Source organism: Danio aesculapii, chromosome 7, assembly GCF_903798145.1.
Source record: "Danio aesculapii chromosome 7, fDanAes4.1, whole genome shotgun sequence".
Lineage (NCBI taxonomy): Eukaryota > Metazoa > Chordata > Actinopteri > Cypriniformes > Danionidae > Danio > Danio aesculapii.
Window position 1 is genome coordinate 6,290,807 of NC_079441.1, and position 18,458 is coordinate 6,309,264.

Consider the following 18,458-nt stretch of genomic DNA (forward strand, 5'->3'; position numbering starts at 1 on the left):
CGTCCGAGAATGGCTTGTCCTTCTTTAAAGAATAATTAGCTTAAATTCACTGACCTTAGACATGCACTGTAACTAAATTAATGGGATTATTATTCTTTCTAAAAACTATTGTTCTGCTTACATTCTAAATGTCATATTAACCACTATCACTTAATCAATAAAAAAGGCAGACACACACACACACACACACAAGTGCACTTTTACATCTATTAAAATGTGTGTAAAAGTGGGAACGTGTGTAAAAGTTTATAAAGTCACATATTACATTACTTATTTTATTTACTTAAATATTTAAATACTTTAAATGTAAAATAACGCATTAACTTGAGCAGCTGTTTTCATACGCTAACTCTCTCTGTTTCCCTGGTGCAGTGGTATTGCTTTTTAAAATATATGCTCATATTTGCTATAACTCTGCATGAGCACATCAAGTTCAGCTGGAGAAAAAAATGGTGATCTCTTTTTTAAGATGTTGCCATAGTCACTCGTAATGTCTGCGCTCTATTGATAATGCCTTATTATAGTTGCGGTGTGCGTGCTTAACTCTGAGTTGGTCTACTCAAAGTTGATTGACTTAACTCAGATCAGCTATTCTGAAACCGAAAACTTTGAGTTTTTAATCTCTCTGTAAATCAACTCAAAGTTCAAGTTTAAACTCCGAGTTGGTTGAACCTCCTTACTGAACAGGCCCCTGGAATCCTGTGTTAGACTATATCAAAGGCTTACCCTGTTTAGTTGATATCAGTTCTAATGCACAGTAAATAATTTGGAAATACTGACTCAATGCAAAGTTTTCAATATTTTTTCTTCTTTTGTTTTTTTTTACTCTTTTTCTCGTGTATTATTATATATATATATATATATATATATATATATATATATATATATATATATATATATATATATATATATATATATATATATTTTTTTTTTTTTTTTTTTCATTTTATTTAATTTTTTTCTCTCAGGATATGTTTATAATTCATAAATTTTATCCATTTTAGTTTGAGGGGATAGTGTGAAAATAAGAGAACTAAAACTAATTTTTCCTATGTCGTACTGTATACGACTATGTATGGTCTTATATATAGTTAATAAATAAATCATAAATAATAGTAAAAAATAAATATTTAAATGGAATTTAGGCAAAAATGTCTTTTAAGAGTTTAATTATTCAATACTGAGAAGCAGCAAGAGGGTCTAATGTATTGACTTGTTTTAGCCATCTTTGTATTCACCACACAGAGTTAAATCAAAATTCCCATTTTTGCCTCATATTCTATTAAACACAGACTTAAATGAGCCACAAAATATTAAATGGACATTAAAAGTGTATTTGGCTGATTGTGACTGAATATATTTTTGTAGCTTCCATACTTTAAGCAAATTTAAAGATAATACTCACTTGTTCGTTTACTACTAACTATTTCTGCAGCATTTCATTACTAACAGAAAACAAATATATATTTGAAGTCAGAATTATTAGCCCCCAGTATAATTTTTCCCCAATTCCTGTTTAATGGAAATATTTGTTCAACACATTTCTATCATAATAGTTTTAATAACTCATCTCTAATAACTGATTTATTTTATCTTTGCCATGATGACAGTAAATAATCTTTGACTAGATATTTTTCAAGACACTTCTATACAGCTTAAAGTGACATTTAAAGGCTAGGGGAATTAGTCAAGTTATTGTATAATGATGGTTTGTTCTGCAGACTATTAAAATATATAGCTTAAAAGGGGCGAATAATTTTGACCTTAAAATGGGTTTAAAATATTAACGATTGCTTTTATTCTAGGCAAAATAATACAAATAAGACTTTCTCCAGAAGAAAAAATATTATAGGAAATACTGAGAAAAATTCCATGCTCTGATAAACAAAATTTGGGAAATATTTGGAGGAAAAAAATAAATAAATAAAAACTGCAGAAGGGCGAATAATTCTGACTTCAGCTGTATATATTTTTATTCACTGATGCAGCAAATAGTTCCTTCGTCTCACCGGTGAGTGGTGGAGGTCCTCTGGGCATCAGCATGAAGGGTTCAAACTCCTCCACCTTGCCCTCTTGTTGATTAGAGCTGGCTCTGCCTCCTGCGCTGCGTCCGCGGTGGGACACACGCTGTTTGGGCCGAACGGTGGGTGCAGCGGCAGGGGTCGGGTTCTCTGGAGCCACTTGATCAGCCATGATAGATAACGGAAGATCCTGAAGTCAGAAACAACAGAAACGCATAAAATGCAACAAAACAATGAACGAGTATCCGCTGATGTATCAATGTGTTTTCATAAAGTGCACAGATAGCACAATGGGAGCAGGAGCATTTTTAACCTTTGAGTATTGGTCAGATTAACTACCCTTTCATTATGTTGGTGGCTTTTTTGCCCAATTGACATTAATTGACATAATGGCATTTCATCACTTTAGAATTATAAAGGTTCTATTTGACATTTTTGTAAAAATTGACTTATGGATATATTCTTATTAAATGACAACTTATTTACATTATGGGATGGGTTTTATAAAAGTTGTTTACATTTTAAGATTTTTTATTTGAAAAACAAATGCTACACACATACTGTTTGCTATGGAATGCAAAAACTTTGAAGCTCGATATCTCAAAATCATTCAGAACGCAAATAGAACCTTACAATTCCAAGGTGACGATTTGTTGGTGGCAAAGCCATGACGCCATATACCTATAGTCATGCATTCTTGATTGCTGGTGGTTTTCCTTGTTGGGAAGAGATAAAATTTGTCATTTCACTGTGGTCAAGTCATTGGCCCATGAACATTTCCTGCTTGTTCTCAAACTATTTCATAACTGTAACAAGAGGCAATTCCATCATAACTTAGTGTTAAAATAGCTATCGTAACATTACTTATGAATATGTGTCTCTTTTTGGATACTCGAAAGCTGTAGAAAATAAAAATGTAAAACAGGAAATACGTGGGGACCATTGTTTTTGTTTACATCCCTCGGAGCTCTGCGGAGTAAAACAGCAGATTATAGTGTGTGCATAAATACACTTACAATGTTTACTGTGTTCTGAGAGCTGAGCTGCTTATTCCCAACAGAGAAAACCAACAGTCTAGAATGCATAATAATACGCGTTGCAATCAAAAAAATAAAATAAAATAATTAATGTACATATAAAACACTTAATGTAATTCATGACATCATTTTTGAAAAGTTTTTTTTTTACATTCTAAAAAGAATCCTTTTCTTTGAAGAACATTCTAAAATTCTAAAGAGCAAAGTTATACTCCTTGGAAGTTTAAAGGTTTTTTTGTGGAACAATAGAACCCCCACCCCCCCAAATGAAAATCCTTCTAGAAATGTACACAGGAAGTGTGTCATTTATGCAATCTGTTTTGCATTGCATTTTGCACAAAGACAAACTCAAAGCATGTGCCGAATCACAGATTTACTGCAGGGATTTTGGCTTTCTTTCAGTAATTTACTGCGGCAAATAAAGAGTCCAATGTTGTAACATAATCTAGAATAACGAGTACAGCTTTTATTTATTACAACATTCTTTGAAAAGTATTTTTTTAACCATTTTAAAGTGTTTTGTGATCGTTCAAATATGAACTAAAAATATTACACCATCTGTGACAAAAACAATCTGATTAATTAAAAGAACAGTTCACTTAAAAATGAAACTTTACTCACTATTTACTCACCCTCACGTTGTTCAAACCTTTATGATTTTCTTTAATCGTTTAAAACACTAAAGAAGATATTTTGTAAAATGGTAACAACTGACTTCCATTCTATTTGTTTTTAAACTATGGATGTCAACCATTTTCCAACATTTTTCAAAATAATTTCCTTTGTGTTTAACAGAACGCTGTCGCCACTGGCTTGTATGGTTCGGGATCTGTAGAGCTGCGCATCGTTGGATTTGCTCTTCAGTATTTGGACTCTCGGTAGTGATTTTTAAACCACACTGAACTGAGCTAAACTGAACTGAACTTAAACACTACAAACTGAATTACACTGTTCCTATTTACTGTGACCTTTTATGTGAAGCTGCTTTGACACAATCTACATTGTATAAGCGCTATACAAATAAAGGTGAATTGAATTGAATATATATATATATATATATATATATATATATATATATATATATATATATATATATATATATATATATATACAAAAAACAAAAAAAACAAAGGCTTTTTTTAAATTATGGTATTGAACTATAGGCCTACACTGCAGAAGAAGAAAAATCCTGGGTTCCACACAATTCTTTCATGTTGTCCTAACACAAATCAATTCAGTTTACTTAATTGTTTTAGGTTCAATTAACTTAAATCTGAAAAACAATTAAGTTGTCCCCAGACTAAAAACCTAGACATAAAATGAGTTGAAACAACACAGTTTTTAAGTGTTACATATTTGTGTTATTTGTGCTCTGTTTGTGTTTTCTCTCTCTCTCGCTCTGCTCTCCCATATCTGCTTTCATTATTCACAGGTTCAGTTCATTGGTCTATTCAGCTGTCAGTCATTTCCTCCCCGGTTACGTCGTTCTTACGTCACATCCAATAAGCAAAGACCACCCATCATAAAAGAGCGCGCCAGACCACTCACCAGCCTCTCTTTTCCCTTCCTTCTCTTGTTTTCTTGTTCCGCTTGTTTGTGTTTATTGCGTTGCGTTTAGAAAAACCAGTCTAACTGTGTATTTTGTTGTTGCCCGTTTCTGTGTGCACGTTATCCGTCCGTTATTTGTATATCACTCCATTTCTCTGTTTAACGTTGATTATGAGGCTTGGACGAAGCAGACAGGTAAGGTCACGTGACATACATTTTGCAACACTTAGGACAACTCTTCTGTATAGTACATTAGGTTAGGGGCGAGCGCCACGCCTTGAACTTTTTGGATAGATAGATAGAGTAGACAGTCAGGACTCGGAAGACTCTTCGCGTGTTAATTATTTTGTTTCACATAGTTAGTTAGCTAGATGCTTCTGGGAAGTTAGATTTAGTTTGGGTTTTGTTCTTTTCGTTTCTTTAGCGCTGCCCACGTCCCTTCTGCCAGCTCTCCTGTTTTTTCCCGTCTTTATATTTGTCTCAGTGTTGTAAATATTGTAAATAGTATATTTTGCCTTACTTTATTTTCTTAATTTTGGATTTATTCGTAGTTTTTTTTCACTTTTGGGAAATATAAATAAAATCACAATTTTGGTATAATTTTGGTTTTCTTTTGCACTTATTCATGGTTTGTATAACTATATTTTAATTACACCTAAATGTCAAACCCCACCATCCCCTAGACTAACATCAGGGGTTTGTAACATAAGTTATTTGTTGAGTGTACACTGTAAAGAAATGCTGGGCTCCACAAAATTCTTTCATGTTGCTCCAACAAAAAAATGAATAGCTAACTTAATTCAAATAGGCTGAACATAAAACAATTGAGTTGTCTCAAGAATTGTGCTGCTTCAGCAAAAGTTATATTTTGAGAGCATACCAAGGGCTATTGAAAACATATCCATATCTTTAAATACAAAACAAACATAAGAGTCCTTAAAGAAGGTAAAACTTCAAGGCTTTACAACAGTCCAGTCTTTATGGATAAAAAAAAAAGCTTTTAAAATGACAACAAATATAGGAAAGTCAGTTAGTTTAATTGCTGTCAATTCAATTAGCCTAATTTGACTTGTTTGTATATTTTTGTTAAAAATTGTCAAATAAAACAAACAAAAAAGGGGCTTTATTTTGTCCATGGGGATTTGATTGGATAGATGTGGTTTGCTATTGGTGGATCGAATAAGATTGACAACTTGATCCCACCTCCATGTCAGTATGCACCAATCAGAAAAGAGATGTAATTGAAGAAAGCATAGTTATTTTAATTAGAGTTCATAATATGCATGGTGGCTCAGCGGTTAGCATTGTTGCCTCACAGCAAGAAGGTCACCGGTTCGAGTCAGTTGGCATTTCTGTATGGAGTTGATATACAGAGTTGTCATACAGTGACATACAACGTCCATGTTGGCGTGGGTTTCCTCAGGGTGCTTCGGTTTCCCCCGCAGTCCAAACACATGTGCCATAGGTGAATTGAATAAAGTAAATTGGCCGTAGTTTATGAGTGCGAATGTGCTCAAATAGTTGGCGGTTCATTCCACTCAGGCAACCCCTGATAACCAGGGACTAAGCCGAAGGAAACTGAATAAATGAATATGCACAGATGAATCATTTTCCACAAATAAAAGAGCAGTCTGTTTTAATTTAATTGAGATTTGAATGGTATAAACTTATGTTCAATGTGGGTCCTACATGACACCTGGTCACTCCCTTTAAGGTGCTGTTAATAATTCTGGATGAAAAATAAAAAATTAACATGCAGGCGACATTTTCTCATCCAGCTGCCTATTCCTGTCCCAACATTAAAACATGGAAAACCTATTTTTATTATATGTTGCACAAACACTGGTTTCATGGTGCTAGAATATGTCACCGCATACACACACACACACACACACACACACACACACACACACACACACACACACACACACACACACCTGCATGACAGATTACATAAAGGGCGTCTGCTGAAGGAGGTGTGAAGTTTGAGGAGATGTTTGTCCCACTAGAGCGCAGTGAGTAACACCATGAACACACACACTGAAGCCTCTGTTTGCTTCTAAAGCCCCTAAACACACTGATCACACTTTTCCACACTTAACCACATTGGCAAGGTAAACTAAGGGAAAATATATGGCAACCTTAAAAAAAAAAAAAAAAAGCAGGTTTGTTTTTCTGTGGTTAGCATGTAGATATAAAACAGATGGTGGCACATATTAAAATAGCTGCGTTCTGCAAACTGCACAGAAGATTGGCTTTGCATGTTAACACTCACAGACTCGCTTTCACAAACACAAGCATAACCTGCATCTGCAAACTCAAAGACATGAATCTGTTATTAAAACGAGAGATATTAATCATCTATAATACGTTCGAGATTCAAACATCATCTTCAAAAACAACCACTCACACTCTTGGGTTATTTTGACCCAATTCCTGGTGTACTAAATCAACTGCTGGGTTAATTTTTAAAGTTAATTTTCATTTATTTTCCTTTGGCTCAGTCTTTATTTCAGAGATCACCACAGCAGAATGAACCGCCAACTATTTCAGCATATGCCCTTCCGAAACCCAGTACTGTGAAACACACATACACACTCATTCACATTCACATTCATACACTACAGATAATTTAGTTCATTAAATTCACTTATACTGCACGTGTTTGGATTGTGTGGGAAACTGGAGCACTCAGAGGAAACCCACGCCAACACAGGGAGAACATGCAAACTCCACACAGAAATGCCAACTGGCCCAGCAGGGACTCGAATCAGTGACCTTCTTGCTTTGAAGCATCAGTGCCAACCACTGAACCAAATTTAACCCAATATTTGGGTTTGTCCATATTTTACCCAATTTGGGTTGACATAACCCCGCATTACTTAGAGCAGTGTTTCCCCACCCTGTTCCTGGACGCACACTAACAGTACATATATTGGATGTCTCTGTTATCTGACCCATTAACAGGTGTTGGAGTCTCTTCTGATGTTATGATAAGATGATTCAGGTGTGTTTGATTAGGGAGAGGTTGAAAATGTGTACTGTTGGTGTGCCTTCAGGAACAGGGTTGGGAAACACTGACTTAGAGTGTATTCAGTGCAATTGTGCAAGAAAATAATCTTCTACTCTCTTCTCAAAAACATATAATCTGTGCACAAACACAGACATTACTATCTTTTTGTAAGTTTATATGTGCAAAAAAAAAAAAAACACACACACAAAAAAACACTGGTCTACTTTGGGGACATCAAGTTATTTAAAAAAAAAAGTTAAAGCAATGTTTAATGTATAATGTTTCATTAAATACTGTATTGTGTTGTGTTATATGATATGTTTTATTTCAGAGCACTTCAACCTTCCTAATGGGAACTGTGGTTACTGTAGTTTTGCGTTTGTATTTATTTCAATTCCATTTTTACATTTACTGTATACTATTACTACATTTACTGCATGTTCTGGTTTCATTAATGGTTTTACTAGTTTTAAATTTGTTTGTATTATGTGCGCATGCTTCTGTTAAGTTTTTATACATTTAGTTTTAGTAATTGTAGTTTAGCAGAGTTCACAGAACTGCTGTTTATTCAGACTACTTATTTTTTATTTAAAATAGGATGAAACAACACAATCTTTGGTTTTTATGGGACAACTTAATTGTTTTGTGTGGAACTCAAAATTTGTTTGCTGCTTGTTCAAACTACTTGTTTAAAATGAGCTGAAACAATACAATTCTTGAATTGTTTTGGGTGGTGGGAGGGGGGCAACTTAATTGTTTTATGTTCAATCAAGCTACAATTGTAAAAAAAACAATAAGTTAACTTAATCAATTTGCATTAGAACCACATGGAGGGGTTGTGTGGAAGCCATCATTTGTTTTAGTTAAGTTAAACATGCCAAGTTTACAATTTGTTTCGCGAATGAAGAAATATATATATATATATATATATATATATATATATATATATATATATATACATATATATATATATATATATATATATATATATATATATATACACATATATATATATATATATATATATATATACACATATATATATATATATATATATATATATATATATATATATATATATATATATATATATACACATACTCACACACACACACACACACACAAATATATACACATACATATATACATACATACACACATACATACATACATACATACATACATACATACATGCATTATCTATTGAGAATTAGTTGGTATGTAGCTTTAAATGTAACTTAAATTCAACAAATGGACCATCAAAACAAAGTGTGAGCAGGTTTTATTGAGTTGTATTGTTAGCGATTGGATAGATGTCGGCTTGACTGTGTACCTTTACTTGGACAAAGAAAAATTAAGACCTGGTTAAAATGATTTAAGACCTATAACAACAATATTTCAGTCAATTTAAGACTTTTTCAAGGCCTAAAATACAGTTTTTGAAATTTAAGGCAATTTAATACTTTTTAAGACCCAGCGGACACTGTTTATATAAAATCATGTGTTTGGCTGTAAATAAAAGTACAAATAAAGACAAGTATATAAACAGCCGCAGGTCAGAAAGAGTTTAATCCAGAAAGAGTGCTTTTAATATTTAGAACGGATTGTTTATCTTAGCTAATTATTTTTTTATTTCAGTTTTTCAGTGACTATTGTTAGCTTCAGCTAGTTTTATTTTTTCACCTATCCCGAATTTTTACAAATGCTAGTAACCTAAAACGTTAGTCATAGTTTTCATTTACTGAACTAACCTTACTAGGAACTTACTAGATTTCTAACCTGCTTCAGTGTGTCTTTAAATAATCCTCAAGAGCTTGATTGGCTGCTTCAGATGTGTTTAATCAGAGCTGCAGATGATTTCTGCAGGACAGATTTGGGTTGAAGACCTCAAGATTATCTACTGTATTTATTTATCAAATTACAGGTTACTAAACATCACAACTATTTTCAACACAGATAAGACACTTTCCTTGATAATCAAACAAAATTACAATGATTTCTGAAGACACTCATGAAATATAATGCCATATAAAACTATTTTTGTTTCTCCAATTAACCTTTTAGTGATAATTTACTAAAGTAATAATAATAATAATATTAATAAAGTAGCGTGAAGAGTATTTTAATAATCTAAAGAACTTTTGTCTGCTATCAAGAACATTTTGTGCAGTGAAAAGCTTCCTTAAATGTTGAAAGGTTGATCATGTGAGCACTGGTGCCATTTATTTTTAAGATTGAAGACTGGATTAATGCATGAGATATAAAACATATAAAAACAAAAATCAGTTATATAAAATTGCAATAATATTTCACAGCTTTCTGATTTAACTGTATATTTGTTGAAATAAATGCAGCCTTTAGTGAACACTCAAACTTCTGGATAAAAGTTGTGCAAAAGTTTGAACAAAGTGTACTAACCTGGAATACTACTGGGTTGAGAAACGGATTCAGATCCTGGAGTCTGGGATCACATCAGGACGGCTTCTGCCTTCAGCTTTATATGGAGCTGGAATGACCCTGTGTGTGTGTGAGAGAGAGATATCCCACATGAATGGGTGTGTCTATATATGCAGATTAGCACACACTATAAAAGCCGAGGGTGTGTGCGTGTAAGATCAGAGTGGAAGTAGAAAACTGCTGCATGTGTGAGTTTGTGCGGCTTGTGGTGGGAAGATATTTAACCCAATAACACACAAGAGCAGAATTGACCAAATTCCTCTCTTTCGCCTGCGGACAGACACCATGAAGTCATTTCTTCATGAAATATTTGAGTTTTTTTACTTGAATTATTTATCTGTATACACTGTTGTTTTAAATAAATCCTGATAAACTTGAATTAAATTAGATCCCTCTTCAATGATATCTATGCTCTTCTCTGATTGGTTTTTACAGGGGTCAAGCTGTCAATCATTCAGACGTGTAAAGAAGCTTGCTTCAGCTTCTGAATTAAAAAATAAAATAGGAAACTGCAACTTTTATGCAGTATTTGACCAAGTGTAATTGTGTTTTTGCATTTATGTAATTATCTTTGAGAAATTTTTGTTTGTGAAAAGAGAGGGATGAGAGGAAAAGAAAACAAGCTAAAGGAAAACAGCTAAACAAGCAGGGGAAGTAGATTATAAAATAAAAAGAGAAGTATGAAATATATTTACAATATAAATATGCATTTATAGTATAAAATATTAAATACAGTAACAGCATCCAAGTTTATCTCTAGTTGCGAACTTGCGAGATAAAATTTGACTAATTGTAATGTAATTCTGCCTTTTTGTCTGGCAGACATGAGTATACACTAGTGAATTTTTGAAGTGGATCAAAACCTTTCAAAAGTTGTCCTCTCAAAATCGTCCTAGAACTACTGAACACCCATTCTTAAACTAAGATTTTATCAAATGTTTTTTGATCCACTTTAAATGTTGACCACTGTATGGCTTGCAAGTATATATGAGTTGAGTTGAGTTTATTGGTACCTGTAGGTAGATTCTTTTTGCAGCAAAGTTTGGCATTTGACACAAAAAATTTAATCACACATACTGTATACATACCTGCATATACACATACCAAAAAATACTGTATATGTAAACTCAAAAAATGTTACTCCATTTTAGCCAGGATTATAATTAGCAAAGATAAATAGTCTCTGTAGTCTCTGAAGTTTTCAGAAATAATAATTCACTTCAATTCAATTCCCCTTTATTTGTATAGCGCTTTTACAATGTAGATTGTGTCAAAGCAGCTTCACATAGAAGATCATAGTAAATTGAAACAGTGTAGTTCAGTATTCAGAGTTTAAATTCAGTTCAGTTTAGCTCAGTTCAGTGTGGTTTAATAATCACTACTGAGGGTTCAAACACTGAAGAGCAAATCCATCGATGCGCAGCTCTACAGATCCCGAACCATCCAAGCCATTGGCGACAGCGGAGAGGAAAAAGTAACCTATAGCTTTCCAATGTACCCCAGAAACCCAGTACCCCATCCAGGTACTGACCGGGCGCAGCCCTGCTTAGCTTCAGTGCAGCTTATTTTAAATAAGTAGTTTGGAGAAGCTGCAAAACATTTTTTGAGTTTACATATACAGTAAGATCTTTATGATGTAAAAGTTTGCCTCAATTATCACTTTTAGTTGTTGCATTTGTCTGATTTTGGATTCAGTGTTTGTTCAAACTATTATTTTACTGTTTTGACTAAGGGTTTTGCACAAGAGTTACCTGGGCGTGTGCTAAACTAGAATAACTAAAACCAAATATATAAACTAAATACAAATGTGTTCACGTAATATAAACAATTCTAACATGAATATGACTTGATAACTAACAAACATGGAATATACGGAAAAAAGGCATATAATTTAAACTCACAATTGCCAGAACAAAATGTTTTGTGAAATGAAAAAAGGTCAAAATTACTATATATATTTTTTTATTCAGTGACAGAAACAAGCGACTATATATATATTTTAAAATAGAGAAAAATAATGTACCTTGACTTTCATATTTCATGACAACTTTAAGAAAATTATATATTTTGTGTTGGTTAGTTCTTATTTAGTTTCTATCCTACTGTTTTACTAATGGTCAAAGTAGTTAAAGCTGTATAGTTAGGCTCAGATTGGATATGTTGAAAATAATTTATTTAACTTCAAATAAATAAAAACTCACAACCAATTAATTGAGTATTTCAGTTTTTTTTATTATTATTATAAAAAGCCCCTTTGTGATTAGATTTTGCAGGTCTCTTAAAAGTATTAAATAGAAAAAGTATTCTCTATTTTCACCTGGGGATACTCATCCTGAGGCCCCCAGAGATTATGCAGCGCCATTGATGCGCTCCAAGACCTGCGAAGAGATGATCCTAAGGTTTCCATAATCTCGAACCAGGCTGTATCCTGAGCAGCTGCTGTGGTGGTCATGGAGGAGTGGAGAGCATGAGACTGATTCCTGTGATGCTCCAGGGACAGACGAGTCTTCGCTGAAGTCCAGCATTCTCCAGCCTCCTAGACTGCAGCTCTGCACAAGACGTTTGGCCATAGGAAAAATGGTCGTGCCCAACTGAGCCTGGTTTCTCTCAAGGATTTTTATCCTTCACTTTCGTCAATTGGTGAAGTTTTTTCCTTGTCGCCACTGGCTTGCATGGTTCAGGATCTGTAGAGCTGCACATGGATGGATTTACTCTTCAGTGTTTGGACTCTCAGCAGTGAATATTAAACCACATTGAACTGAGCTAAACTGAACTGACACTGTTTCATTCATTCATTCATTCATTTTCTTTTCGGCTTAGTCCCTTTATTAATCCAGGGTCACCACAGCGGAATGAATCGCCAACTTATCCAGCACATGTTTTACACAGCGGATGCCCTTCCAGCCGCAACCCATCTCTGGGAAGACACTGTTTCAATTCACTATAATCTTTTATGTGAAGCTGCTTTGACACATTTACATTACATTTACATTTAGTCATTTAGCAGACGCTTTTATCCAAAGCGACTTACAAATGAGGACAAGGAAGCAATTTTTTTTTTTTTTTTTTTTTTGGAGAGAGAGAAAGAGAGAGAGAGAGAGAGAGTGTACAGTTAGTGGTATAGCCAGAGAGGCAGTTAAGATTAGGAAGGAAAGTGGAGACTAAACAGTTGCGTTTTTAGTCGTTTCTTGAAGACAGCAAGTGACTCTGCTGTTCTGATGTAGTTAGGGAGTTCATTCCACCAACTGGGCAGATTGAATGTGAGAGTTCGGGAAAGTGATTTCTTCCCTCTTTGGGATGGAACAACGAGGCGACGTTCATTCACAGAACGCAAGTTTCTGGAGGGCACATATATCTGCAGAAGTGAGAGCAGATACGAAGGAGCAAAGCCAGAGGTCGCTTTGCAAGCAAACATCAGAGCTTTGAATTTGATGCGGCCAGCAACTGGCAGCCAGTGCAAACGGGTGAGTAGCGGAGTGACATGTGCTCTTTTGGGTTCATCAAAGACCACTCGTGCTGCTGTGTTCTGAAGCAGCTGAAGAGGTTTGATAGAACTAGCTGGTAGCCCGGCTAGCAGAGAGTTGCAATAGTCCAGTTTGGAGAGAACAAGAGCTTGAACAATGAGTTGAGCTGTATGTTCAGATAGGAAGGGACGGACCTTTCTGATGTTGTAGAGTGCGAATCTGCAAGATCGAGCAGTTCTAGAAATGTGGTCAGAGAAGTTCAATTGGTCATCAATTGGACACAATCTACACTGTAAAAGCTCTATAGAAATAAAGGTGAATTAAATTAAATGGTTTCACAATTATTCCAATTCCTCATTGTGAAATATAACAAATATAACAAAATAAAAAGTCCAATGAACTGTGTAAGGTTTAAGTTTAGCTAAACTTGTGATCTCCATACAGTCGTGTAAAGGTAAAACAAAAAAGGTAAAACCTTCAAGTTTGTTCAACTTTTTCAAGATTCTGGTTAAAGTTTTAGCCTCAATCACATTCAGACTTAAAAAGGCACGAAAACTGATATAAAACCAACCATAATCTACTGAAATAACTTTCAAAGAGGTTTTATTTCTGGAAGTCAGAGAGAATGATGTAGAAATCCTTACAAAGCAGCATCTGAGGAGATGATGCATCTGATTTTAAGAGCTGTTTCCAGTGAAATTATCACTTTTATCCATTTTTCGTGCTGCTTTACAGATCCAATGGGCAGTTTGAGTCACTGCCTGAGGGATTCTATATGGAAATCTTGTGTTTTGCCAGTGTTTCTGAGGGGGAAACGTGTTGTTGAGACCCTGCAGATGCTTTGGGAGACTCTGAGTCACAGGCATGAGCTCAGCTTCAGATGGGAGAACAGGCGACTTTCTTTCACCGTGAACTTTAAAAGCAGAAGATGTAATGGTTTGGTACAATGTGAAGGCTTGTCAAAGCAGTTTAACACATCAGTTTCAACTCACATCTAGTTGCGTAACACAGGGTGGACAGGTTGATCTCTTATGAATGGGCTTTTCATGAATATTTTTGGTTTGCCAAGACCAATGGGTTATGTTATGTTTGTGCATATATACAGTATATACTGCAAAAAATTTGTATATTTTCTTACATTTTTTGTGGGGCGACACGGTGGCTCGCCTAACAACAAGAAGGTCGCTGGTTTGAGCCCTGGCTGGGCCAGTTGGCGTTTCTGTGTGGAGTTTGCATGTTCTCCCTGTGTTCACATGGGTTTCCTCCGGATTTCCCCCACAGTCCAAACACATGTGCCATAGGGTGTGTGTGTGTGAATGAGTGTGTATGGGTGTTTCCCAGTACTGGGTTGCAGCTGGAAGGGCATCTGCTGTGTAAAACATATGCTGGATAAGTTGGTGGTTCATTCCGCTGTGGCGACCCCTGATGAATAAACGGACTAAGCCGAAGAAAATCGAATTTGTTTTTGTCTTGTGTCCAATTTTCTAAAATCTTAAATTTTCTAGACAAGCAAAACGCATTGTCTTGTTTTAAGAGATAATGTCCAAATTAAGTGAGTTTTTTATTAGAACAAGCAAAATAATCTGCCAATGGGGTGAACAAACTAATCTTGTTTTTCTTTTTGACATTGGATTATTTAGCTTTGACCTAAGATTATATATTTACCATGGTGTGAAAAAGTGTTTGCCCCTTACAGATTTTTTTTTCATGTTTGTCACACTTTAATGTTTCAGATCATCAAACTAATTTAAATATTAGTCAAAGATAACAAACACATCATGCAGTTTTGACAAGAATGTTTGGTCACACTTTATTTTGATGGTCCGTTTGTTGAATTTAAGTTACATTGCATCTACATACCAACTATTTCTCATTCGATTATAAGTAGACTGTTGGGTTGGGGTTAGGATTAGTGTAAGTTGACATGTACTTACTTGCAAAGTTACTTATAGTCAATTAAATGTCTGTTGGATGTCTGTATCAACAGATATCAAGCAGACCGTACAAATTTTACTAATACTTAAATGGACCATCAAAATAAAGTGTTACCGAAGGTTTTTATTATTAAGGGAAAACAAATTACAAAACTACATAGCCCTGTGTGAAAAAAAAGTGTTTGCCCCCTAAACCTAATAACTGGTTAGGCCGTCCTTACTGCAATCAAGCGTTTTCGATTACTTGCAATGAGCCTGTGCTGTGGAGGAATTTCGGCCCATTCATCTTTGCAGAATTGTTGTAATTTGTGCTCATTAGAGAGTTTGAGCATGATCTGCCTTTTTAAGGTCATGCCATGGCATCTCAATTGGATTCAGGTCAGGACTTTGACTAGGCCACATTGAAGTCTTCATTTTGATCAGGGATTCTCAACCGGTGGACCGTGCCCCACTAGTGGGCCTCAGCAATCCTGCAGGTGGGCCATGAGATTAAATTAAAATTAACTTTCAATATTTCATAATTAATATGCTATATTAAAATGGTCGAAGTAATGCACTTTCTCCTGCTCTGACTGATTACTTCAAACTCGGCGCAAAAGCAGCCTCATGATCGCGTCTGCAGATAGTAAACGTAAGTCTGTTCATTCACAAACTCTACAAGAAGTGAAAGTGAAAGTCTCTCTGTGTATTTTTGCGTGAACTATTTAATAGATCCGCACAGTTGTCCAAGTTAAGTCCTATGAGTGTTTTATAACAGACGTGTGCCCATACAGGAGGATCTAGCGAGGCTCAATGGTGTTTCTGCTATAGACTGTAAAATAAAGCTGGATGAGCTTCAGACGCGCTTTGGCGAAGCTGTTCACTGTTCCTGTCAGTGATCTCCCAATAATATCCAGCTGCAAACACACCATCAGATCGACACGTTTCCACAGATTTAGGGTGTTTTTCGGTATTTTACAATTGTCTGTATATTTTTGAATTGTAGATATTTAATAGTAGATATTCAGTCAGTCCAGTTTAAAGCAGAAGCTGGTCTTTTGCAATCTCCCTGTTGACCTGTGGTTCTAAAAATATATATAAAATAATATTTATAAAATTATATAAGGTATAAATGAGCATTTCATACAAACATTTTAGAGACCATGTCAGACAGGTGAGCCTTGAAAAATTGATCGGAGAAAGAAGTGGAACCCAAGTTCGCTTCAGCTTGAGGTTCAAAACAGATGGCTGGATGTTCTCCTTTAGAATATTTTAGTACAGTGGAGAATTTATGGTGCCATTAATCACAGCAGGTCTACCCAGCCTGATTTCACGAGAAAACCTAAGTATTTTACGTTTTGTCAGTTTAGTGGCTAATTCGTACGAATTCGTACAAGTTCATTTGTACGAAATTGTACGATTTTAAAAAGGAGGCGTGGCACCTAACCCCACCCCTAAACCCAACCGCCATTGGGGGATGAGCAAATCGTACTAAATCGTACGAATTAGATCGTACGAATTCATCCGAATTAGCCACTAAATCAAAAAGTTACGAATTGCCGTGAGATTGTGTTGGGTCTACCAGATCCTGAAGCAGCAAAACTGTCCCAGATCATCACACTACCACCACCACATTTTACTGTTGCTATAATAATCTTTTTCTGAAATGCAGTGTTACCTTTACACCACACATATTGGAACACACCTTCCAAAATTGTTTTATCCTGTCAATCCACAGAGTATTTTCCAAAAAGTCTTGTGGATCATTAAGATGTTTTCTTGCAAACTGAGATGAGCCTTTTTGCTCAGCAGCGATTTTCATCTTGGAACTTCATGAACACTCACATTAACTGAGGCAAGTGAGTCCTGCAGTTCTTTGGATGATGTTGTGTGGTCATTTGTGACCTCTTGGATGAGTTGTCGCTGTGCTCTTGGGGTAATTTTGGTCTGTTGGCCACTCCTGGAAAGATTCTCCACTATTCCATGTTTTTGTCATTTGTAGATTATGGCTCACACTGTGGTTCGCTGTACTCCCGAAGCTTCATAAATTGCTTTATAAGCTTTTCCAGATTGGTAGATCTCTATTTTCTTTCTGGTTTGTTTTTGAATTTCTTTGGATCTCGGCATGATGTCTAGCTTTTGAGGAGGTTTTGTTCAACTTCACTCCACAAAATCACTAAGGGATTTTTTTTTTAATGCAAACATTAAGCATACATAAAGCAGTAATCAGGCCAGGGTGTGACAGACAGTGCTTAATTTGTAAATTAATAAATCACATTTCTGAACAGTATTTAATTATTTTGTGCCATATAATGTCATAGGTCAGTCATGGCTAATAAAAAAAACGAAGCTACAAACATTAATCGTATAAACAATCACTATTCAGTTCACTTCACTAATATGTGCCAAGTGAAAAATAATAGACTCACTCAGTCTAATCTTTAAGAAGAGCACACAGTTAGCTCTTCTGTCATGTTTTCTGGCTGACTTAAGATCGCTTTGCTTCTTTCTCCCGCTATCCTGATCCATTTGCGCAGTTTCATCTTCTCAAGATCTCTTTTGATCAGGTCAGGGGCGTAGCAGACACTTTAAAAGTAGGGGGGGGGGGGGGGGGGGGGGGGGGGGGGGGGGGCTATATGAGATCATACGTTCATATAATTATTAATCACCTGTTTCTAAATGGTCTGTCTCTAAAAGTGAGGGGGACGGATCCCCCCGTCTCCCCCGGTTGCTAAGCACCTGGATCAGGCTCATTAGCAAATTTACTCATGGTTAAAAAATAATAATAATATGCGTGATTGCCCTTCCTCTCAGCCATTTTGAAAATACCAATATTATTTAGATAGGCCAACATGGCATTATGTATTTTCACTGCTTACTGCGTGCGAAACAATCACCAACCAAGAGTGACTGTAAACATAAGAAAGCCGATTGGCTGAAAATATTGCTGAGGGCCAATAGTTAAACGTGACTTTTGTTTTAACTTGCACATGTTGACTGCTGAC

General features: G+C 35.3%; 1 protein-coding gene across 1 annotated transcript in view; it reads right to left on the reverse strand.

The window, feature by feature from the left end:
• f13a1b (coagulation factor XIII, A1 polypeptide b) overlaps positions 1–10,135 on the reverse strand; it is a 36,584-nt gene extending 26,449 nt beyond the window's left edge. Inside the window, exons 1-2 of the mRNA XM_056460994.1 lie at positions 10,038–10,135; positions 2,010–2,211 (exon numbers count right to left, since the gene is read on the reverse strand). Coding sequence (XP_056316969.1) covers positions 2,010–2,193 — 184 coding nt within the window. The 5' untranslated portion in view covers positions 2,194–2,211; positions 10,038–10,135. The remainder of the gene's footprint in view (positions 1–2,009; positions 2,212–10,037) is intronic.
• Between the last annotated feature and the right edge of the window lie 8,323 nt (positions 10,136–18,458).